Consider the following 25131-nt stretch of genomic DNA (forward strand, 5'->3'; position numbering starts at 1 on the left):
TGGCATGAGATGACGAGCCCAAATGTCTTTTTTATGTGTTTGGCTTGTTGTCTCTGTCCTCCAGAGCCAGCTATGTTTTTTTATTATTATTATTTATTAAAGCATTATAAAATGTACAAGTATCCTTCATGAAATATTCAGTTTGTGACAAAACAGATGATGCATATTTAACTCACTCATTTCATTTTCAGTCCTCTGACTGCAGTCTTATTTAGAGGTGAAGCAATACAATAACGCAAACTTTGCCACTTTGTTAAACATTCATTGGATGGCTGCTATGGGATTTAATTATTGTAAATAAGTAAATCATTTAAGTTCCATAAAATGGGTTTTGTAAAGTCCACTTCCGCTAAAATCCACTTTTTCTTGTTCTTTCTTGTGTAAAATACAATTGGTCTCTCTGAGTTGTATATGCATATGTATATGCACGCCATATATGCAAATAGAGTGATCAACAACATCAGGTGAAAACCCCTGCAGAATTGCTTAGTAAACCCCATTTAAATAAAGCATCACACTGAGCATGTGCAGTAGTGCAGTGAGTTTTGGCTTTACTAGGGTAAAATTTGCCAACACAGATTATTTTCTTAGAACAACGTTTAACAAGAAACTTAATAAAGTAAGTTGAGGGAATTAATTTGCTTTAGTTTACAGTGCAAATCAATATATTTTTGTTCAGCTTAAAACTTTAAAAGAATCACATTAAGGAGAACAATTTTATTGTTCTATTTATTTATAACAGTTTTATTGTCAATTTTAAGTTATTTTTGTATTTTTTTTGCAGCGTATGTGAATATATCAACAAGTTGTCCATATCCATCTAAATTTGCAACTTTATTATTAAATCTATTATTAAATTTCCTGGAAACACTCTTATCTTCCGTGGTGTGTCAAAATTTCGGGCGCTAACTTCTAAAATAAATGAAACACAACAAAAGTACAAAATCGGTCCCACACGTTCAGAACTCCTAAAACACCACTTTTGCACTTTTTATAAAAGAAGAACCATCCAGACTGTTAACATAAAAAGATCCAAAAGCCAGGGTTCTATTATGGGACGTGGTTGTGACAGTGCACTTCTGTAATAGTGAGCATTAATGCAGAACAGTAAACCAAAAAAATGGGAGTGGTAGTTTGGAGGGGCATTGGGTGATGTATGGGTTTAGAGGCAGGGCAGGAGGGAGAGCTTATCGATAGTGATGAGACGCAGATGGTTGGACATTGTCAGCAGGGAGCGGTATTATTATTATTATTAATTGATTGATTGACTAAACACTGCATATTGTGATGATGTGTCTGCACACCAAAATACACAGAAACATCATCCTCACCTATAATAGCATACTTATGTAACCTGAGACGGAGGGGCAGAAATTACCACAATAAAAGCATTTTTTAAGCAGTACTGATATGTTTTATTTGTTTAAAGGAACACATTCAAACTATTAAAAAATTATATCTATATGTTTTAGGGGTATGGTGCCTCTTTAAGATATGTTTGTTTGAAGAACCTGAGAAGTTTCTCGCTCTGAAATTCCAAAAAATATATATATATTTTTGTACATTTCTCTGTGTTTGTAGAATTCTCCACTTCTCACACATTCTCCATCTCTTTTAAACTTTCTTGAACTTTCTTTCTTCTCTCTTCTTTCTCTTTAACCAGCTTTCCCTCTTTACTTCTCCCATTGGTTGTCATTATACTGTGTTCTTGGGTGGGAAATGGTCTCCATTCGTTTTATGAGGAAACATCAAGAGCAGCAGAGCAGCACCTGCGCCGGCTCAGTACTTTTACTGCAGCTCCTCTGTTTTATTCGCTCTTTCAGCAGCACACGCATAGCAGCCCGTTGGGGATTCTTCCAGTCCACCTTATTACGGCCGCTCTGTCCTCGATGGCTCTGGTTAGCCGGACTTTAATCTCTGTATTTCCACTTTCCAGCTAACTTTATCCCCTGAGCTACTCTGAGCTACACTGACCCTACAATGTTGTTTAGCAGCTGCAACAGAAGCCAGATGTAGATATTGTCTTTGATGTGAGTCTTTGATGTGAGATATTGTCTTTGATGTGAGTCAAAGTTGCCTTTGAAGAGTAATGTCTTACTCTTCAATACGCTCCTTAAAATAACTTCAGTCTTGGACTAACTGTGCTGTGATGAGTATCAGAGTTCAGATTAAGAATTAAAATCCACTCTTCATATAATATAATACTTTGTTGTTGATTTAAAACAGCCCATATCTGTGACAATTAACATGAAGATTTTTTTTAGGGACTACAATGTGTGGTTCCATACTTTCGGTAGTTCAGGTAATTGAAAACACCTCAGCTCCTGCCTTAGACAAACACTAAAACTTTATTTTCACAAAACATTCTGGTATTACTTTAAAATAAGACTACCTTTATAAAGGGTTTATAAACGGTTTACAATTAGTTTACTAATGGTTACTAATAAGGTTGTAAATGCCTTAAAAATCATTAATAATCAGTTATAACACATACATAGAAAGGGCAACCCAAAAAGCGAACCCACAGCCGTCTATATTGTTGCCCTTTCTACGTATGTGTTATAACTGATTATTAATTATTTTAAGGCATTTACAACCTAATTAGTAACCATTAATAAACTAATTGTAAACCATTTACAAACCCTTTATAAAGGTAGTCTTATTTTAAAGTGGTACCAAAAGTGGTACCAAATTCCTTCATAAAACATTATTTTAGTATCGCTAATAATGTTGTTAATCTGTTTGAAAAAAAAAAACGTATTTCCATAGTGTGACGGCTTTTTTTTTTTTTTTTCAATTTGTACGCTATCAAAGTTGTACACTACTTAGGGTGCCTAAATCGAAGTAAACCAGGGTGTCGCCATGTTTTCCTGACATAATCAGAGTATGGATGCCCACACAGGACAATGCAATGTCATTATACGTGACTGGAAGCCACTGGATCCCGTAGGGACAGTGCAGAAACACTATGTCTCCTTAACCCTGCTCCTAAACCCATACATCACCCAGATATAAACGTCCTTGCCAAACGTCTACTCTTTATTTTTTTGCATTTTTCAAATTTCAAAGGCTGAGAGTGGATTCAGCTAAAATCTAAATTTAAAAAAGTGTACTGTGCAAAACAGAAGTTAACAGTGACAAGTCCAAAAGCCAGGGTCTGTCATGGTATGTGGTTGTGACCGTACACTTCTGTGACAGTGAGCGTAGTGATCGTAATAGTGATATAGTGATTTTACAGGGATGCTTTTATTAACAAGACAACATGCAAATTCACATGCTGTAGACTTTACAAATGCACGGCTGGAGCCATGATCTGTATTTGAAAAGGCTAAAAATTGGGAAGGGTAGTTTAGGAGGGGCACTGAGTGATGATTATTGACTGATTTTTATATTGTCATCCTCTTTTATAGCACAGTTGAACCTGAGAGGAGCTGCAGAGGCGAAAATGACCAGAATAATGGCATTTTTTAAAGATTTATAAAAATGTTTACTGGTATGTTTTATTCATTCACTTTAAAGGAACATGTTTCAGCTATTAATAAAAATGTTTTAGGGTTTGTTGGCTCTTGAAGATGAGTTTGGTGGAACAATTAGATAAAATGACTGTAACTGTAAAGTTCTAGCTTACCTAAGCACCACACGATTATCCTGCTTTTGTTGGAGTAACTGCGACTGTGCAGGGATTTTCGCGCATTGCTGTGAAGATTTGATTTGTGATTTGTTGTGTGTTTGGTTTGTGCGTATCTGAAGCTAAATGCATTTATTAGGAGGGGACCCACAAACATTTGGACGTAATTTATAAGGATCAGTGACCCAAATCAATTTTCAACGCTTATTTTTCACATCTGTGGCTTCGTTCCAGATGATAATGCGTTTGGACGTGTTCAGAGAGGAGTCATGAGCTGTGATAAACTGTTATTGATGCTGTGAAGAATTGAGAAGCAGTTACTGTATATCTAAAAGAACATGTTCTTACTCTGCAGGGAAATGATACGCACTCAGACTGAGATGTTGAGATGTTGTTTTGCTCCCAAAGGCCTGGAGAACCTTGTTTGGATACATGAGCGCTTGGCCTATCAGGCGATCATGTTCCAGAGCTTTTTAGAACAAAAGCTGGTAGACTCTGCCAGGAGGTTAAAACTGTTTTTTTGGACCAGTGATCCAAACCATTAGTTCATGTCTTGACGTCCAGTGTCTGAAATGATCTAGCTTCCTCTATGGCCATTCCAGTCCCCTGAGCTAAACTTCAGTGAAAACATATGCAGTGAGTCCATCAGTTCTCCCACAACTCTGAGCTATTCTGAGATAAAACACTGAGGAACATCTCAGATCTCAGATCTCTGGGTTTTTACAACAGAAGATCTTTATAGAGCACAAGAAACCATAAAAATTCAGGATTTTGTATGGAAATAATAAAATAACAGGAAATATTAAGTCTTAAAATTGTGTGTGATTAGGCAAAGGTATACCACTCAAATCGATTTAAATTCATTTATATCAGGTGTCACGCCTGGCGCTGAGGGTGCACTCAGCTCTACCTGCAATCTTCAGTCTCTGGACTACGTTACCCAGAATGCACCTTACCATGACAACACACACTCACATGATCACATGACTCTGCACGCGGCACTTCCAGGAAGTTAATTACCACAATTCTAATCACCTGTTCTACTCAGTATATATGACTGTTTAGCACACTCACACTATACGTAGAGAATGGTACCATTTGTTCTGAGAGTGTAGTTCTGTATGTGCAGCTCGATATATAAGAAAGCGTTCAAATCATGAACTCTTTCTTATCTGTATTATATATTTCAAATCATTTATTGTTCATGGTAACTTTTATCTTCCTTCTGAAAAATATTTAAATTTAACACCTCCATCTGGATGCAGTTATTTTTGCTACTATTCACCATTATCTTTGATGATGAGTGTATGATTGTACTGCTTTCACCAAAAATCTTTTTTTTTACTCTTGTTACCAACTGCTCCTGGCAAAAAGTGCTTGTTTTGGTTCCATTACAGCCCACTCCCGCCAAAACCCACATGTTTTAGTCCTGTTACTGCCCACTCCCGCCAAAAATCACTTGATTTAGTCCCGTTATCGCACACGTCCTTCAAAAATTGCTTGTTTACCACCTGCTCCCACCGCCTGCTTGTTTTAGTCCTGTTCCTGCCCACTCCTGTCAAAAATCACTTATTTTATTCCTGTTACCACCCGCTTCTGCAAAATAAAATAGTTTTAGTCTCTTTACTGCCTGCTCCCCCCAAAAATTACTTATTGTAGTCCTGTTACCTTCCATTCCCTGCTAAAATTGCTTGTTTTAGTCTTCTTACCACCCACTCCTGCCAAAAAAAAAATTTTTTTTTGTTTAAGAAATAATTCCATATGTATTATTTTAAAATTTGGATGACATAAGTTTTTCTTTTTTTTAATGAAAAAACACTAAATTTAAGATTTCTCAAAACTTTTGACAAATTTGAAAAAAGGCTTAAAAAATGGGTGGAGTAGTATGGGAGGGGTACTTGGTGATGTATAGGTTTAAGGGCGGGGCAGGAGGGAGAGCTGATTGGCTGAGCCGAACCAGCAGGACTGGTATGTTTCATTACTCTAAAGTTAAAATATATTAGTCAGTCCATACACTTGGATAAAAGTTTAAACATTGCTAGAGTCAAGAAAATTAATCATTTTTGACTTTTTGACTCAATGTCTGGTCTGTCAGTCACTGATATTCAAAAAGTATTCACTGTGAAATCTAATTTTATTATTATTATTATTTTATTTTGATCATATTTGATCACCTAACCATCATGTTGATAAATGAGATTTTCAGATGTTTTTTTTTGTTGTTGTTTTCTGTGTTCAGGTGCGGACTGTCTGATGGGGGTGTACCTGTTCTTCGTGGGCGTGTTCGATCTGAAATTCCGTGGAGAATACAATAAGAACGCTCACGTCTGGATGGAGAGTCTGGAGTGCCGCACCATCGGGTTCCTGGCCATGCTCTCGTCTGAAGTGTCCGTCATGCTGCTGACCTACCTGACCTTAGAGAAGTTCCTGGTCATCGTGTTCCCGATGAGTCACCTGCGGCCGGGCAGGAATCAGACCTTCGTGGTTCTGGGTGTGATCTGGCTGCTGGGCATGTCCATCGCCGCCGTGCCGCTGCTCAGCGAGGAGCTGTTCGGAAATTATTACGGACACAACGGCGTCTGTTTCCCCCTGCATTCAGACCGCGTCGAGAAACCCACCGCCAGGGGCTATTCTACAGGCATCTTCCTGGGTGAGAGCATCATGTATACATTAATGCATTAAGATCAAAAGAAAATAAGACTAGTACAACAAAAATGAGCTAAAATGAGCTAAAACTAACTTTAACATAATACAATAAAAATACAAATAAATTAATGAGCAAAAAAAAAAAATAATAAAATAAAAGCAATAATAATAAAAAAAACAATAGCAATGATAATAAAAAAATCTAAATAAATTAAATAATAATAATAATAATAATAATAATAATAATAATAATAATAATAAAATAAGGAAACAAATAAAAAAAAGAATAAATAAAAAATAAAAGTTAAGAATAAATAAAATTAAGTAAAACAGAAATGTGAACACAGAGATTGCCAGCATGTGGTTACAGTCACAATCGTTCCTGCTTCTGAAATATGTTCGTTTTGCTTCTGAAATATGTTCATTTTTCAATAATAATTGGATAATACCTTTAAAACCGGCTTTTAACAAACAGCCACAGTTAGTTTTACAGTAAAGGGCTGTTTTTTATGTGTATAAAAGAAATACACTGCTGGAAATCAGCTGTTATAATATTTTGTTGCAGTATATAAAATATAGCTTTTAAACATTCCATATTTTTCAGACTATAAGGTGCACCGGATAATAAGGCGCATTTTAAGCAACACTAGTAAGGAAAAAGGGTTGTCTCCATGTTTCTCTTCTAATTTGGAAGCTGGGGGAAAATATATATATATATTAAAGTCAAATGAGCGCTGCATGTCAATCTCCACAGATTTCTCTCCTGAAAACTGTTTATTTGGGTGAGTAAAGTACTTTTGTTTATTTACAGTAAGCTTAGATTATATTTCCAATATTTTGTGTAAGTGTGAGTTTTCAGTGAAGTTTCTCCAGCACTAAGGCTGGGTGCAGCAGCATTAGCATTAGCCGCTAATCGTATTTTATCGCTCGCTGGTGACACTAATGAATTCAGACGCATGACTAATGACCCCTCTATCTCTCTGATGATGATGATGTCATTCCTTCACATCTGCTGTTCATTCCTGGCACTTTCCTATTTGAAGTAATGGAAATCGTATTTTTACTCGAGGACATTAACTCTAATGACAGTGGAGGGAAAAATAAGAGCTCCCTGTCCCAACACTGAGGACACACACACACACACACACACACACACATGCTGTCAGGCTGAAACATTTTACAACACATCTGTATGTTATGGGTAGAAATTGCTCAGAGGACCCGTTTTCCAGACAGAAATTGATCCCATTCCTAAATTAGAAGATTTTCAGTGGAGTGTTTCAATCATATGTAATTCAATCCAGCTTGGTATGCTGCTTACTGTGGGGTTGAAACACTGGCCATGTTTCTGATCTCATAAAAGTGGAAAAGAAGGAGCAGAATGGTTTAAATTGATGGAAATAAAAGCCGTAAAATACTCACCTTACGCTTAAGATGCTTTGGCGCGACAGTATGTGAAAAATGAGGACACATTACCTCATGTTTTTAAACATATACACAGCTCTGGAATAAAGAAAATAAGATTAAATTAAAAATTTAAATTAAAATAAAAAACCTCTGGAATATAATCAAGAGGGAGATGTATGATCACAAGCTTGAATTTCTGCACCAGGAGTAAAGCAGCATAAAGTTATCCAAAAGCAGTGTGTAAGACTGGTGGAGGAGAACATGATGCCAAGATGCATGAAAAAAACTGTGATTAAAAACAGGATTATTCCACCAAATATTGATTTCTTAGCTCTTAAAACTTTATGGATATATTATGTTTACATTGAGATTATTTTAAAATGTTCTGCATTGTAGATTATACTAAAGTGATCTAAACTATAATGAAAAACGTGTAATTACTTGGTTAGATGAAAACTTTCTCAGTCAGTTTTATGAGGTAGAGTCTCCTGGAATTCAGGCTTTCAGTTAACAGCTGTGCTGAACTCATCAAGAGTTAATTACTTGAATTTCTTTTCTCTTAATGTAAAGTTTGAGAGCATCAGTTAAAGTAAAGTAGTGAAGAGGTAGAGTTACAGGTATACAGTGAATAGTGAATATTTTAGGAATATTCTAATAATCCAGATTATGAGAAGCAACAACTACTCAACTAAATAAAGGGATAAAGAACTTTTTTTAAGTATCGTCAATACATTGACGAAAACATTAGAATGATGGAACTGGCACTCATCAGGACCGCCCCAGGGAAGGAAACCTCAGAACCCGCAAGTTAACAGCAGCTCCCCAGATAAGAGCATCTAAAAGCTTCTTCACAGAGTATTTTGGTTTGTTTAACACTGTTTTTAAGTTACTACATGATTCCTTATGTGTTCCTTTATAGTCTCGTTTGTCGTAAAATTATATCACATATGTATTTTTAAGATCTTTAAATATGTTTATGCTCTATTTTCACCGTATCTCCACTCTGACTCTATTGGTCTGTGTTTTTCTGTGTGCAGGACTGAATCTGCTGGCGTTCCTCATCATCGTGATCTCCTACTCCAGCATGTTCTACTCCATCTATAAAACAGGGATTAACGCCACAGATCTGCGCAGTCGGCTGCATAAAGACGTGGCCGTGGCCAACCGCTTCTTCTTCATCGTGTTCTCTGATGCCCTCTGCTGGATCCCCATATTCCTGGTGAAAATCCTCTCCCTGCTGCAGGTGGAGATCCCGGGTAAGAAAGTGTGAAATAAACACTGAACACAATGATTTAAACCTGCACTATAAAACCTGACAAGTTAAATAAACTCAAACGATTTGAGGAAACCGATTGTCTTAAATTTTTCTCTCAAATCAAACACTTAAAACAAACACAAACACAAAAGAGCAGCTATAAATGCAAGAAATCAACACATAATTTTTAAGTGAGTTTGACTTTATCAGCAAAAGTGGTGCCAAGTTTCTGTAATATTTAAGTTATGTTATCTGAATTAGTTTAGTATGAAATGCAGTTGGGTTTTACAGTGGGTTCAATTTTATAATATATATTAAACTCTCTAAAAAGTAGCATCACTTCTTTCTTAAATAACAGTGAACATAAATTAGTGAACTTTACTTATTCCATAATATCCTAATGATTTTTCTCAAGTAATTTTAGCAAAGTTCCAGTGAAATATTTCTATTACGAAAAACAATAATGTAGAACCATATTAACCCATACATCATTCCTGTTCCTGGCACAATGTACTAATGTAATAATTGCATAATAAGCATGCCCCCCCCACCCCCCCCACTAGCTCACCATCAGAGTGCTTTGGGCTTTGGGTATGCGGTTAAATACAAATACAACTATATATATATATACATATATATATAATTATAAAAATACAAGTGTGACTACTCTCTCAAAACTGCAATTTCAGTCAAATTTCATTTTATTTTTTATTTATATATCCAATTAGGTTAGAACATGATATTGATGAAGTAACTTACCACATAAGAATTTTTTTTACTAAATACGTTTACTCAAGTTTATTATTATTATTTATAATTTAATTTATTTAAATTTTAATTTATTTTTAGTTTTAAAGTAACAGAACTTTTACTTTTGAGTTCTGTTTTTGGCAACTCCCTCTCTCTATCAGTGGAGCTAATAAGATAAATAGTGAGTGTAGAAAACAGGAGGTGGAGATAATCTAAAGTTAATTGGGAATTCCTGACCATTAGTTTGGTATGGTTTACAATGCAATAAATTATTTTTTATTCTGCTGATTTAATAAGAAATCACCTTAACGAGAACAGTCTTTAAAAGGGCACTGAACCCCATTATTTTAGCTGACTCCACCCTCAGCTCAAATTTGAAAAATGCTTAAACTGGGTGATGTATGGGTTTAGGGGCGGGGCAGAAGGGAGAGCTGATTGGGCTTAGATGCAGCAGCAGCCGTGTGTCGCTGATAGCACTGAGATGCAGATGGTTGGGTGTCACCAGAGGGCGCTGCAGAGGCAGAAATTGCACAATTCCACAATAAAAGTGTTTTTTGAAAGGTTAGGAAATGTATATAAACATTTTAACAGGTCTGTATGCTTCACAACTTAAAAAAGTACATTTCACCAATTAATAAAAAAAAATGTAGTGCCTCTTTAAGTCTTCTGTATTTTGTTTTTCTCTGTTTCTCTTAAAGGAACCATCACATCCTGGGTGGTGATCTTCATCCTGCCCATCAACAGTGCCTTAAACCCCATCCTCTACACGCTGACCACCAGCTTCTTCAGAGAGCAGGTGGAGCTGCTTCTGTGCCAGTGGCAGAGACACACGTCCCTCAAGAAGGAGCGCAAGAGCTTGACCACCTCGGTTATGGACATGGAGCCGTCGCGGCGTCAGTACTGCCCGGGCGGCTTCCTGCCGCGGACCTCCATCCTGGACATGGAGGGAAATTTCAGATGAAGCTCAGAGGAACGTTCAGAGATTACGGGATTTTACTACCTGAGCGTTTAGGAGACGAGGCTTGGTCCCCCAGGTGCTGCTCAGAGACTGGAGGTGGAGAGCTGCTTCACGTAGCCTTCCAGTGACCCACAACCTTACCAGACATGATATTCATGAACTGATAAACACATATCATACTCAGAAATACATTTTCAGGTAGAGCTTTAAAGACCTTTTTTATCTGAAACAGATAAGAGACTTTCATGAAGACGTGCAGCTAAGCATTAATTGCTATGAAAAGCATTGTAGCATTAACTTCACTGTAAAATATGATTAAAAACCTTTTTATAAATAAGAAAAAACTCATTACACTTCATATACAGAAGCCACAATCAGGGATTTGTGATGCTATACGTGTTAAGCTACATACATGTTGTTACACATGATGTCCAACAAGGACATCAAGGTCATCATATTGTTCCAAATAAAGATCTACGGGTCTAAACTGCCTTTTTTTTTCTTTGTGGAAAATCGAATTAAGTATATCAAAATATCACAATAAAAAAAAATACATACTGTATATAATACATATAATTGTGTACTTTTTTTCGTTCGTGGTTTACATGTAAAGATTGGTGTCAGACAGTGGTTCATTTAAGAGCCACTAAACCCTAAACCACATATTTTTTCATTAATAGCTAAAATGTGTTCATTTAAAGAAATAAAACATACCAGTGCTGCTTATTTTTTATTTTATATTTAAAAAATCTAACCTAAACCTAAAATCTAAAGGCTTTTATTGTAGTAATTTCTGGGTCTCTCACACTGCTGCTGCAGCAGCTCAGCCAATCAGCTCTCCTTTCTGCCCCACCCCTAAACCCATACATCACCCAGTTCCCCTCCCAAACTACCCCTCCAATTTTGTAGCCTTTTTCAAATTTGAGATAAGGGTGGAGTCAGCTAAAATCAGGGAGTTAGTTAATTTTCTTTTTATTCAGATTTTACATAGAGTACCAGTCAAAAGTTTGGACACACCTTAAATTCTGTGTTTTTTTTTTTTTTCTTTTTCATTATTTTAAAATTGTCTGTGTTGTAGATTAATACTAAAGTCATCCAATCTATGAATAAAAAATATATATGATTATATATTAAACAAAAAAGTGTTAAACAAACCAGAAAACATTTTGTACTTTAGATTCTTCAAAGCACTTTTTGCTTAAATTATCAGTTTTGCACATCTTTGCTGGATTTTCTTTATGACAGATTTATGAGGTAGAGTCACCTGGAATTCAGGCTTTCAGTTAACAGCTGTGCTGAACTCATCAAGAGTTAATTACTTGAATTTCTTGTTTCTTAATAATGTGTTTGAGAGCATCTGTTAAAGTAAAGTAGTGAAGAGGTAGAGTTACAGGTATACAGTGAATAGTGAATATTTCAGTAATGTTCGAATCCAGATTATGAGAAGCATAAAGCTACTCAACTAAATAAAGAAAAATAATACTAAAAATATTACAAAATTAAGGTCAGTCAATCCTCAGGTGCAGTTGCAAAGACCATTAAAAACATTATAATGATGAAACTCTCATCAGGACTGTCCCAAGAGTTTCCAGCCTCAGAAACCACAAGTTAGCAGCTCCCCAGATAAGAGCATCTAAATGCTTCTTCGCATTTATTTAGGTTTGTTTAACACTGTTTTTAAGTTACTACATGATTCACTATGTGTTCCTTCATAATCTGATCACTTCACTATTCATTTACTATGTAGGAAAACTAATAAAAAACATTAAATGAGAAAGTGTGTTCAAACATTTTTGCTGTGGGAAGCCCAGGGTACACCTGTGTAATAATCACTGTGTTTAATTAGCATCTTGATAAGCCACACCTGTGACTGGGTGGATGGTTTATCTGAGCAAAGGAGAAGTTCCAGCTAACGCAGATTTACACTTAAAATGTGTGAGAAATAGGCCTTTTGTGTACATAGGAAAACTCTTGTGTTTTTGTAATTTGTAGTTATTTTGTCATTTTTTCTGTTCTTAGTCTTTAAATCGTCTATCTTTTGAAATCGAAATGATTCGACTCTTTGAATCATCTCCTATCCTTCGGAATCAGAAGAATTGAATTGACTCTTTAATTATTTCCTATCCTTCTGATTTGGAAGAAGTGAAGAGTAAATCGACTCTTTGAATCATCACCTATCATTCGGAATCAGAAGATGTGAAGAGTGAATCGACACCTTGAATCATCTCCTATCCCTTGGAATCTAAAGAAATGAAGAGTGAATCGACTCTTTGAATCATCTCCTATCCTTCTGAAGAATCTGAAGAAATGAAGAGTGAATCAACTCTTTGAATCATCACCTATCCTTCGGAATCAGAAGATGTAAAGAATGAATCGACTCTTTGACTTATCTTATCTCTTCAGAATCAGAAGATGTAAAGAGTGAATCGACTCTTTGAATCATCACCTATCCTTCGGAATCAGAAGATGTAGGGTGAAGAGTGAATCGACTCTTTGAATCATCACCTACCCTTAGGTATCAGAAGAAGTGAAGAGTGAATCGACACTTTGAATCAACTCCTATCCTTCTGAAGAATCTGAAGAAGTGGTGAGTGAATCGACTCTGTGAACAACAGTGTAGGAGTCTTCAGTGTAGGAGGAGCTTGTGACCTGAGCTGGTTGTTAGGGGGAGGAGCTGCGCACTCTGGAGTTGAGTTGAGAGCGTTGCTAGGGGGCGGGGCTTATGTGCGTTGGTGGACAGTTGTAGGTAGTGAAGCTGCGTGTCTGTAGCAGCTCATCATTAAGTTTGGAGGACAGCCTGAGCTGAGAGGATGAGCTGGTCTGAGGTGACTGTCTGAAGGTAGGTGGGACTCCAGGCTCACCTTCATGCATTAGTTTACCTGAGGATAACTCTAGAGCAGTGTGATGCAGGGAGCTGTGTGTGTGATATGTGTGTGTGTGTGTGTGATGTGTGCAGCTGATTAGTATGAAATATTAATAACCTCCAGTGGATGTAGGGTCTGTATTGACATGTATCTGCTGGTGCTCCAGTGTGTGTGTATGAGTGTGTGTAGGAGTGTGTGTATGAGTGTGTGTGGTTGGGTAGTGTTACAGGAGCAGCTGCTGGCTGTGAGCTCTGAAACAGCTCGGTTGTGGGCTGCTGACTGCTGTGTGTGTGTGTGTGTGTGTGTGTGTGTGGGAGGGAAGCTGCAGCTTCAGCTTCAACAAGTGCAGCCAGATCTCAGCTCAGTTTCTGAGGATAGAACTCAGTATGAATTATTTCTGGATGCTAAAACTGGAGATTATGTGTGTATGTTTTTTATATTGTTGTGTATGTTATTGTGTTGTAATCAAACTAAATCCTGGATTTATAGATCTGTTCTTTGCTGAACATTACAGCCTGACCACATCAAGCTGGTGAAACTGGTGAAACTGGTTGAGAAGCTTGGGGTATGTTTTGTTTGGTGAGTTTGATGGTTTATAGCTGATTAAGATTGACCAAGCTTGGTCAACCAGCAAGACTAAGCTGGTTGAGCACCATGAGTTTGATGGTTTAGCTGGCCTACACCACTATGATCAGACTTGACTAATCTGATTGACCAAAATGACCAAGCTCATTGATTAGCAAGACTAATCTGGTTTGACTACAATGAGTTGATGTTTTAGCTGGAATACAAGATTAGTCAAGCTGGCCAAGCTAGACCACGACTATGATCAAGCTAATTGACCATTAGTTAAACCATTTGTTTTATGGTTTAGTTGGAATACAAGCTTGGTCAATTTGAACAATTTAGATGACCAAACTGGTAAAACAGAATGACATGGTTTGACCACCATGTGTTTCATGATTTATCTGGCCTAACAATTTGGTCAGTCAGTCAATCTAGACCACCACTATGTAGTTGAATAAGCTGATTGACCAGCATGACCAAGCTGGACGGTATAGCTGGCATACAAGCTTGGTCAATCTGACCAAACTAGATGACCAGTATGACCAATCTTGACTAATTTGGTAAATCAAAATGACTAGCAAGACCAAGCTGAAAGACCAATATGACTAATCTGGTTTGTTCACCATGAGTTTAGCTGACCAAGCTAGACAACCAGAATGACCAAGCTTGACCAAGCTGACTGACTAATAGAACCAAGATGGCTGACCACCATGGGTTTGATGGGTTAACTTGTGACCAAGCTAGACAACCAGTATGACCAAGCTTGTGCAATCAGTTTGACTAGTATGTCCAAACTTGGTTATGCTGGTTGATCAGCATGACCAAACCATGATGATTTAGCTGGCCTACACACGTGATCAAGTTGACAAAGATACTCCCATCAGTATGACCAAATTTGACTAATTTAATAATCCAAAATGACTAGCAAGACCAAGCTAGAAGACCAACATGACTGATCTGGTTTGACCATCATGAGTTTAGTTAGTCTACTAGCTGACTAAGCTAGACCACCAGTATGACCTAGCTTGACCAAGCTGGATGACCAAGAGGACTAAGCTGGTTTGACCACGATGAGTGACCAAGCTAGACAACCAACCCTGAGCAAGTTGGTTGATTATTATGGCCAAACGTGACTATGGTGGTTAACCAGCATGACCATTTATGACCAAAATCAAATGTAACATTCTATACTGTATATGGGTCAAGAGCTGGCTACCTTACCAATATATGGTATTTATTCTGATGACTATCATTTTTTTAACCACTTTGACTATTAAAGACCAACTTAGACCAGCTGAAACCAGCTGCCAGAAAACCAGCAGCTGCTGCTGTGCTGAATGTTTCATTGTGGTTATATTTTTGTCTTGGTAATATAATCAAGACATGTTTGGTGTCTGCAGTGTGCTTCTTATTTATTATTTTACGCCAGAAAATGACCAAACGCCAAGCGATGCTGTCCACGCTATATTACAATGTTTCAACACTGGCCTTATAAAAATATATTGATTTAAACTCTATTATATTTGTTTGCATTAGTTTCGATAGATATATTGTTTTATTTAATCTGTTAATTTAATAAACAGGGTTTAAAGCTGAGACCAGTCTATGTAAGAACCAGTTAATTACAAATATATGAAAACAAATATGTGAAAAATATGTGAAAAAGAGACGCTTTTTGTTTTATTGTTCGCATAAAGTTGGTTTAAAGCTAAAATGCAATGTATATACATTTTACATTAATTTCTATTTCTATACTGTGGTGTCTAGTCTCTCTGTAAGTTAATAATATGTAATATTAGTAATATCACATCACTGCATCTCTAGTACATTTTATACAATTTTATATGATTGGTGTTGGGAATTATCTCTCTCTAAAAACCGTCTGCCTCTGTGACTCAGTTAATATTTTACTTTTTTCCTTGTTTGCTGGTCATGTTTTCAGGCCACAGGTTAGCCCAGTGTTTCCTGCAGTGTTTTTTTAGTAAAGGTTTTATTCAGCATTATTTTTGGTTGCTTTGTTGCACTATTGTTCATTCATTGTTCTTTGCTTATTCTTGAATTAATTTTAAGTCAAGTTTTAATAGAAGCTGTTAAATGCAAAGAACATTTAACTGTGAGTCATTGAAAAACCTTTTCTCAAGTTCTGCCATTTTATTCAAATAATATGAATAATTTCATTAAGAATATAAACATACATTTTATAGTGTATATGTAGTGAGTTTGCTTGTTTGCTGAAATAAATGATCATACTGTAGTGTTGTACTGATACGGTGCCTGAACTGGACAACTGTCCTGTAGTGGGGTTAATATTTTACATGTTGTCTGTCCTGATACTGTCAGTCTGCTCTGGACTCTGAACTACACAAAGACTTCAATTCCCAGCATGCACTCAAACCAAACTTCCCTGACTCGCCTAATCACGTGAAGCTAAGGTGCTCCTGCTCCCCAGTTACTGATTGATTTCACCTGGCCAGTCTAGTACAAATGCCCCTCTGTTTTCTCTGTCCCTCGCAGAGTATTGAATCTAGTTATCTAGTAGAGCTGCAACTAATAATTATTTTGGTAGTTGACTAATCAGATTATTATTTTTTTTAAATAGTCAATTATTCAACGATTATTTCTGCTATGTGCTCCATCTCTAAAATGATAGAAACAGCTGAACATGAGATTTAAAAGGCACTTAAATGTCTGGATGTTGTTTGGATGGGGAAAGTTCTGATTATTTAGTGAATTAATATGTAATCTGTTAAGTATGGACTCTTTCAGACTGTTACAATTTAACTATATACTCGACGATGAAATTTGTATTCCACAAATTTAAATATTGTCGATTATATCGACTAATTGTTGCAGTTCGTTATATCGACTAATCTATTACATAGCTATTCTTCAGTGTGTTTCCTTTGTTTATTTCCTTTGTTACCAACAAACCAAAACATGCTAACAAAACATGATTTTTGCCTGGCCCACTTTATTGTTTGTTTATTGTCCCCGACCTATTTTTGTATTTTTTACTTTTTTTTTTTTTTTTTGCCTTGCCCCTTTTCTGCTGGATTTTCTGTATTTAACTATGTTTTGGCTGACTACACTCTGGTATGTTGTTTATATATGCTGCCATACTCTTATAGACCCGCTTATTGACCCTGCCTGTCCCGTACTACTCCTGGACAGTGAGCAGTGGTTTCCGGTTGAGAGTACGCTGTGCACAATTGGCCGCAGCCTCTCGCCGATGAACAGATGAGTGCTAAGTATAAATTGTTGTGAGTAAAAAAACAAAAAAATATATTATTTTTTTCTTAAAAAAGGCGCTAAATAAGTAAAAGTTCACTGGAGAGGTAAGATGATGATTTCAGGTTTTTGTCTCAGTTGCACGTTTAAGTGTTGAGCTGACACCGAGCTCATTAGATGCCACAGTAGAGTAAATTAGGACGTATGTCCTACTTGTTACGTGACAAATCGTTTTCACAAGCGTGGCTTTGATCACAGTAAAAGCTCTGCTTGTTTCTCGGCAACCGGAGACGGGTGTTTAGTGCTGTTTGCTATAAATACGTGTGTGGGCTGAAGGCGTCTTTATGATCTGTTCTGCATTTACATAATCATGTTCCTCCTCCTCGTTCTTTACCTCGTTCTTTTCCTCGTCCCTCGCTCAGAAGTTTCCACTGGGCCGGCTCGTGAAAGTGTGAGCTGATGCCTCTATAATTAAACAGGTGAAGCATTCGTGCACAAGTCGATAACGAGGAGACATGCACGAGTGACAGTGCCACAAAGGCCAGGCACGCTCCGGTTCGCACGGGCATGCACGGCCTCCACTGTCACCCCGGTCAGTTGACACTCGTGCGAGGGGTGTAGCTGCACTATTGTCTGACCTATAGCAACTTCTTATTTCCTTTTCCTGTCTAAAAAGAGGCGTACAATAAGCGCTTGTTATCCGTTTCAGTGGCTGACGTGAAGAAGAACATGATCACCTGGCTGTAACCGGATCCGTATAGTGTCGGTGGCACGGGCACCGGGACAGGCCTAGCACCTGCTTCCTGCGTTCCTATTGGCTGGAGCTGCTTTCTCTCCTCCTCTGAGGGGTCGTTGAGTGTTTTTCTGGGTGAAAGGCACGTTTGGCTCCTCCTGGACGTGTTGACAGGCAGGGGGTGTCTGGGACAGGTGCAGGATGAGGACTGAAAGCCCCCATTATCAGCCAGACGGGAAGCGCCGGGGCTTTGATGGAGAGAAAGCTGAACACTGGGAACATCTCGCCACAGACTGTGTTAAAAATAATACTGCTCTCAGCATCAATTTCGATTTTATGGGAAATCCACTGTTTTTTAAGGTTTCTGCACACTGTTAAATTTTATAAGATGATTTTATATTTATTAGAATTTGGGAAACCTTGGGATTGCCTTGCAAAAGTGAAGTAAATATAACTACGTTTATTAAACGTCAGCTATAAACAAGTGTTCTAGTTTTCTTTTCATAAGTCTTTTTAGTTGACTTGTATTAGCATTAAGAATTCTTTGTTAGCAATCTAAAGCCAATCGTCAATTATATATCACGCAGCTGAATTTAGAGTGTGTCGATGAGTCTTTGGTATCTTAAGGGCGCAAAAAAATAAAATTGCACAGCTCGAAATCGCAAAAGACATGAAGTAACGTGAAATAGACCAATCAGTGTGTCACTTGTCATTCCCTTTAAGAGCCAGGTGAGCTATGACTTTGGCACTTTCGTGTCTTAAAGGCTAAGCAGCACCTAAAGGACCTCACATTAGATTATTCACATTATTTTAGCTTCTAACAATGTAAACCTTAAAAAATTTAAAAAATGATTAAAAAATCAAATATTTAATTCGGATAGACACGTCTGTCATCTGCTGGTGTTGATCCACTGTGTTTTATTATCAAGTCTAGAGTCAGTGCAGTTTTGTTTTCCCACAAAATCTTACAGCACTTCCCTCTGCTGATAACAACTTTTATGGTGATGCAGATTTCATTTCATTTTCCAGCAGGACTTGTCACACTGCCAACACTGCCAAAAATACCAATTGGTCTTATATATATATATATAATATTCTAATTTTGGGTTTCTATTGGCTGTAAGCTTTATAATCATCAACTATAAAAGAAATAAACGCTTAAAATAGATCACTCTGTGTTTAATAAATCTATAAAATATAAGAGTTTCACTAAAATAACGTAACTTTTTAAAGATATTCTAATTTTTAAAGATGCACTAGTGTACCTGATGTATCTGTCTGTATATATAATTCAGTACAGTCTGTGTGCTGGTGGATGGTGTGCCGCTGCAGGATGGTAAAGTGTGCCGGGCGTCTGGTGTTTTGGCCGCTGCTTCAGAAGTTTGAGATGAAGGCTGAGCTCCCTCGGCGTAATTTACTTTAGATGAGTTTGTACTAATAATAGATGTTTATTAATTATTCACTGGGTCTCGCTTTGCTGCTGCAGAACCCAATGCTTCTATCCGTGATAACAGCGGCTCGTTCTGAGCTTTCGGCCGCTGGAGGTGTTGGTTTTCCCGGTCGGGCTCCTGCGTGATCCTCGTTACAGATGGAATTTAGTTTATATATTCTAGGAACGGGCCTATCAAGATTATTACAATACCGACTTATCGATTATTGCCCATTGTGATTCCTTGTGTTTTTGTGTTTTTGTTTTTAGTATAAGAATGAATTTGGGGTGCATCAAAGATCACTTCAAAAAACTGGCAAAACATGGCTATAAAAAAACGATTTAAACTGTTTATTGTTAAAACTTTTTTATATTTATTTGTTTTGTTTTATTTGTTTGTTTGAGTTCAGTTTCAGCTAAAAATATTCATTTTGATAAAACATTTTAATCAGTCATGTTAGCTAAAATAAACAGAAGTATACAGCAAAAATTTTAAAGGCAATGTGAATGCAAAGGCAAAAATGTCCCACTCACTATTGCTAACTTAAAAATAGCAAAATAAACAGAAATATACAACAAACTTATGAAAGACAGTATGAATTGCTGAAAATATGAACTATTTTATCCAATTGTGTAAGCTAAAATTAAGAATATAGAATATTTTTAAAGGCATTATGCATTGTCAAAGAATTCCAACTCACTATTAATACTTAAAAATTACTTTAAAAAAAATACATTATATATTTTATATGACCATAGTAACCAGATAGTATTATCAAGATTTTTTTTTTAAGTACCAGTGTGTGTGTGTGTGTGTGTGTGTGTGTGTGTGTGACTGAGTGTACAGTAATGTCCTACATATTACTGATTGGTGTTGTTACACTGCTCAGACTGTAGAGGGCGCTCCTGTATTATAGTTTCGAATGGGCTGAATCCACTACACTATGTGAGTTGCAGTTTATCTGTCTGCAACTCAGGATCAACTTTATTTTTATACCAATATATATATATATATATATATATATATATTCTCTAAATTGCTACCTGCTCATAATTTATGATCCTATTATTCACATATGTCAGGATGTGCCACTCCTGATTATGTATTTTGTATTTATTTTTTAAATATTGTGATACAATATTTGTTCCTTATCACCCAACCCTTTTACCCAGTCCTAATTGTGATCTGTTTGTGGTGCACTGTGATGTGAGTGTGTGATGTGAGTGATATCAGTGAGATGAACCGGACGTTACGGTCAGTAACAGTGAGCTTGTTTTTACGGGTCAGTCTGTGTTTTCTCTAAACAGTAATCAGTTCTCTGAGTGTTTGATTAATAAATAGACTAAACGTGGTGATTAGTGCAGATTACAGACGCTGAGCTGAGAGACCTCAGATCAGAGTCGAGATGTCTGCTGCTGCTGCTGCTGCTGAAAATAACCACAACAACATCACAGTTTTAGAGCTCATACACAGAAAGATTTATTTGATTAAAACTGATTAAAACTTATTATTGTTTTGTTCTCTATAATCTCACAAAAAAATGCATTAAAAACTCCATATATGTTGTTATGAAATAACTAAGTTTTAGGTAGATAGATAGATTATACAAATTAACAAGATTTTAAGAACCAACCAAGGTGGTTTGGATGCAAATGCAGGCAGGCTTTATTCATCCGAAAACACAAGGCAAAATCGTGATCGAAGACGATCAAAAACCAGAAATACAAAACACAGAAGTAAACTGTTTGATAAAACACTAGTGGGGCAATATCTGGCAACTAAACTAAGCAAATGCCCCAATATATATATATATATATAGTCCTTGTAATAAGCTGATGGCCCACAGGTGTGTGGGAAGAGCAGAGTCAGCTTATTAGTACTCTGGTGAGGCTGATCTTAAAGGTGCAGGTGTAACAAATATTAAGTTTTAATGTTAATATATTAAAATATTGTCTCCATACTTAGTTAAAGTGAAGCTTAAGCTGTTCTCACCCTGTCTTAGTAAAATATCACAGTCAATCCAATAATTTAAATTAAATCTAAATGATTTTTTGAAACAGAACTTTGAACTTTTTGATCAACCGTATTAACCATTAACCATAATAACCATTTTATACCAATATATACCAATTTTCTCTAAATCTGTACCCTCTTATTGCAACGGGAATAAATGATTAAAATAAATAATGTTTTTATGCTGAAAAATAGGATTTATATGTAGTCTGAAGTCGTGTACAGTAAATATGGTGAATTAGATTAATACTAAAGTCATCCAAATTATGAAGAAAAACAAAAAACAGTGTTAAACAAACCAGAATATGTTTTATATTTTAGTTTCTTCAAAGTAGCACCTCTTGCTTATATCAACAGTTTTGAACATCTCTGCTGGATTTTCTCAGTCAGTTTTATGAGGTAGAGTCTCCTGGAATTCAGGCTTTCAGTTAACAGCTGTGCTGAACTCATCAAGAGTTAATTACTTGAATTTCTTGTCTCTTAATAATGTGTTTGAGAGCATCAGTTAAAGTAAAGTAGTGAAGAGGTAGAGTTACAGGTATACAGTGAATAGTGAATATTTGAATAATGTTCGAATCCAGGTTATGAGAAGAATTACTCAACTAAGTAAATACTTCAAGAAATAAATGTCAGTTTATGTAAAATGTTTCAAGAACTTTGAAAGTAAACTCAAGTGCTGTGACAGCAAAGACCATTAAAATGTTTTTTAAAATGATGAAACTGGCACTCATCAGGAACGCTCCAGAAAAGGAAAAGCAAGAGTTTTCCCATGACTGGATCTAGTCTGGATGATGTTTAGACACGTCTAGTAGTTACATAGTTATTGTGTATATTGCTAATGTGAAATTGCACAGTTATTACAGATGATTGCACAGTTTCATACCTGTGTACACAGTCTACACGTGTTTCACTATAACAGCGCTCTGTGTTCACGGCTTCTGTTCAAGTTTGCACAGTTTTTTTTGAGTGCTAATTGTAAAGTTGAATCACTGGTTCATGCTGGAAAATAACTGGACGCTATACATAGAAAGGTTCAGGTGTGAACGGCCTTCAGAAAGTGCTTTTCCTGGCGTACAGTGAGCTCTTTCTCCAGCAGAGAGAACAGAAAGCGCCTGTGAGGACGGACACAGCCAGCCTGTGCCTGTGCTGCTGTGGAAAATACACTTCATTTAGGTGTGGGCCGCTTTGTCTGGCCGGGCAGCGCAGATGGAAAGGCTTTACAGGAACGCCTGGCTGTGTGTTTATGAGTGGATGTGTATTATATAACACACAGTAAAACCCTATAGAAGCATTTTGCTATTTATAGGTTTATGTTTGAGTAAAATGAACATTGTTGTTTTATTCTATAAACTACAGACAACATTTCTCCCAAATTCCAAATAAAATATTCTCATTTAGAGCATTTATTTACAGAAAATGAGAAATGTCTGAAATAACAAATAAAAAGATGCAGAGCTTTCAGACCTCAAATAATGCAAAGAAAACAAGTTCATATTCATAAAGTTTTAAGAGTTCAGAAATAATCAATATTTGGTGGAATAAACCTGGTTGGTTTTTAATCACAGTTTTTTTTTATGCATCTCTGCATCATGTTCTCCTCCACCAGTCTTACACACTGCTTTTGGAGAACTTTATGCTGCTTTACTCCTGGTGCAAAAATTCAAGCAGTTCAGTTTGGTGGTTTGATGGCTTGTGATCATCCATCTTCCTCTTGATTATATTTATATCCAGAGGTTTTTAATTTCAAGTTCCTTAATAGTACCTTTAATGGATTTTAATTTATGGATAATAATGATTTATTCATTGTTTCTTGTGAAATTAGATGTATAAAAAAGAGTTTATTCTGCTTTTGGTCAAGTAAATGTCTCTACTGTTTAAGGAAGACTTTCTACTAGATTTTCTGAACATTGCTGTGTGGATTTTATTGTATTGAGTGACAAGAAAATCATTATTGATTAAAGGATGTTGAATAATCACCACCATCTCATCTCCAGCTCCCCAACTCTTCTCAAACGTAGGTGTAATTTTAAATAAATTGATGCATTCATTAGAGGAGGGGTGTCCACAAATATTTGGACATGTAATATATGAATATCCATGAGATATATTTGGCACAAGTCCAGGCTCATACTGCTGTACTGTTGTAGAGACTGAGCGCGCTCAGTTCAGCCCTGTGGAACTGGAGTGACTGGAGGAAATGGGTTGTTTGTGATAGCCGCCAGTTATGGGAGTTTCTGAACGCTACATACAATCCGCCTGACTACACACTTCCTCCCACTGAACACACACACACACACACACACACACACACGCTCTACACTGTAAAAAAAAAAAAAAAGTGGGATGGACCAGTCATCCTCCACCTGCCCATTTCTATGAGCCGCTGGGCTGTAACTGGCTAAACTGCCCTGACTAGAGAGGACAGGGAGGGGTTAAAACACACACACACACACTCACATAAACATACACACACATGCGCTCAGGAGCGACAGCACAGGATAAAGAGAAAGTAAAAAGAGAGATAGAGAGAGAGCTAAATGAGAGAGAAAGAGAGAGGCAAAGAATGAGTTAAGAGAGAAAGAGAGAGCTAAAAGAGAGCACTAAGAGAAAAAGAGAGAGGGTGAAAGGGTGAAAGAGTGAGAGCTAAGAAATTGAGAAAGAGAGAGCTAAAAGAGGACAAGAAAGACTAAGCGAGAAAGAGAGAAACAAAGAGAGAAAGAGACAGATCAAAGAGGTAATGAGAGAGAGCTCAGAGAGTGAAAGAGAGAGAGACTACGGGAGAGCAAGAAGAGAAAGAGAGAGATTAAGAGAGAAAGAGACAGAGCAAAGAAGTAATGAGAGAGAGCTAAGAGAGAGAGAATGAGAGACAGACCAAGGAAGAGCTAAGAGAGAGACTAAGAGAGAAAAAGAGAGAGCAAAGAAATAGAGAGAGAGAGAGAGAGAGAGAGAGAGCTGAATCAGTAGTAACTCCGCTCCTCTTAAACACACTCCGATGCCTCTGAAGAGTAAATGGTGAGGAGTGGTGGAGTTGGCTCTCTGCCAGCTGGACATGCCGGACCCCGAGCAGCCGGACCGGGTCACTCCGGATCACCCCGACACCCCACCTGCAGACCTACTGCTGAACAGCGACTTCCGCTGGAAGTTCAGGAAGACGCGCTCGAAGAAGAGACCCACCATCCTGACATGTAGGTGATCTGCTGATAACCAATCACAGCATCTGAGACACGATCTGAGAGGGATTCTGAGGATCTGAGGGTGGTTGTTGGTTCCCTGGACGGGGATTAAGCCTAAATATAGAACAGATTTTATTTTTTAATGATAAATAATCTGCATTTAAATTGCTGTGTAGTCCAGGGCTATAGGCTTAATCAGAGTCCAGAGATATGAAGGCTTTAAAGTCCTATAGTCTTAACTAGCGCAGCACCTAATGGTGAGTTTGGTATTGATTATTGCTATTATTTGTATTTAGTTGATTGATATTTTATATATTTGTATTAAGGGCTTAATTATGTTTTACACAAAGTCCCAATTTAAGTGGAATTGGGGTTGTAACCAGAAGTCACCAGAAGTCAACAATACATGATTTCATAATATTATTGTTGGAATCTGTGTATTGAAAATTGTATAGGCATGTACTTATTCTCTTAATTAA

The 25131-nt window shown here is 36.9% G+C and overlaps 2 protein-coding genes across 7 annotated transcripts in view; both read left to right on the forward strand.

The window, feature by feature from the left end:
- The window catches only part of rxfp2b (relaxin family peptide receptor 2b), a 52840-nt gene extending 41199 nt beyond the window's left edge, over window positions 1–11641 (forward strand). For both annotated transcript variants that reach the window (XM_049467344.1, XM_049467345.1), the window contains exons 16-18: window positions 5868–6278; window positions 8719–8937; window positions 10385–11641. In XM_049467344.1, coding sequence (XP_049323301.1) covers window positions 5868–6278; window positions 8719–8937; window positions 10385–10647 — 893 coding nt within the window. In that variant the 3' untranslated portion in view covers window positions 10648–11641. The remainder of the gene's footprint in view (window positions 1–5867; window positions 6279–8718; window positions 8938–10384) is intronic.
- Window positions 11642–13362: 1721 nt separating this feature from the next.
- frya (furry homolog a (Drosophila)) overlaps window positions 13363–25131 on the forward strand; it is a 117236-nt gene continuing 105467 nt past the window's right edge. For 2 of the 5 annotated variants that reach the window (XM_022668788.2, XM_049467255.1), the window contains exon 1: window positions 23933–24664. In XM_022668788.2, the coding sequence (XP_022524509.2) occupies window positions 24529–24664 (136 nt within the window). In that variant the 5' untranslated portion in view covers window positions 23933–24528. Of the gene's footprint in view, window positions 13484–23930; window positions 24665–25131 lie in introns of those variants that run through there. The other 3 variants (XM_049467260.1, XR_007425345.1, XM_049467256.1) reach the window with 3 other exon arrangements.

This window comes from Astyanax mexicanus, chromosome 18 (genome assembly GCF_023375975.1).
Source record: "Astyanax mexicanus isolate ESR-SI-001 chromosome 18, AstMex3_surface, whole genome shotgun sequence".
Lineage (NCBI taxonomy): Eukaryota > Metazoa > Chordata > Actinopteri > Characiformes > Acestrorhamphidae > Astyanax > Astyanax mexicanus.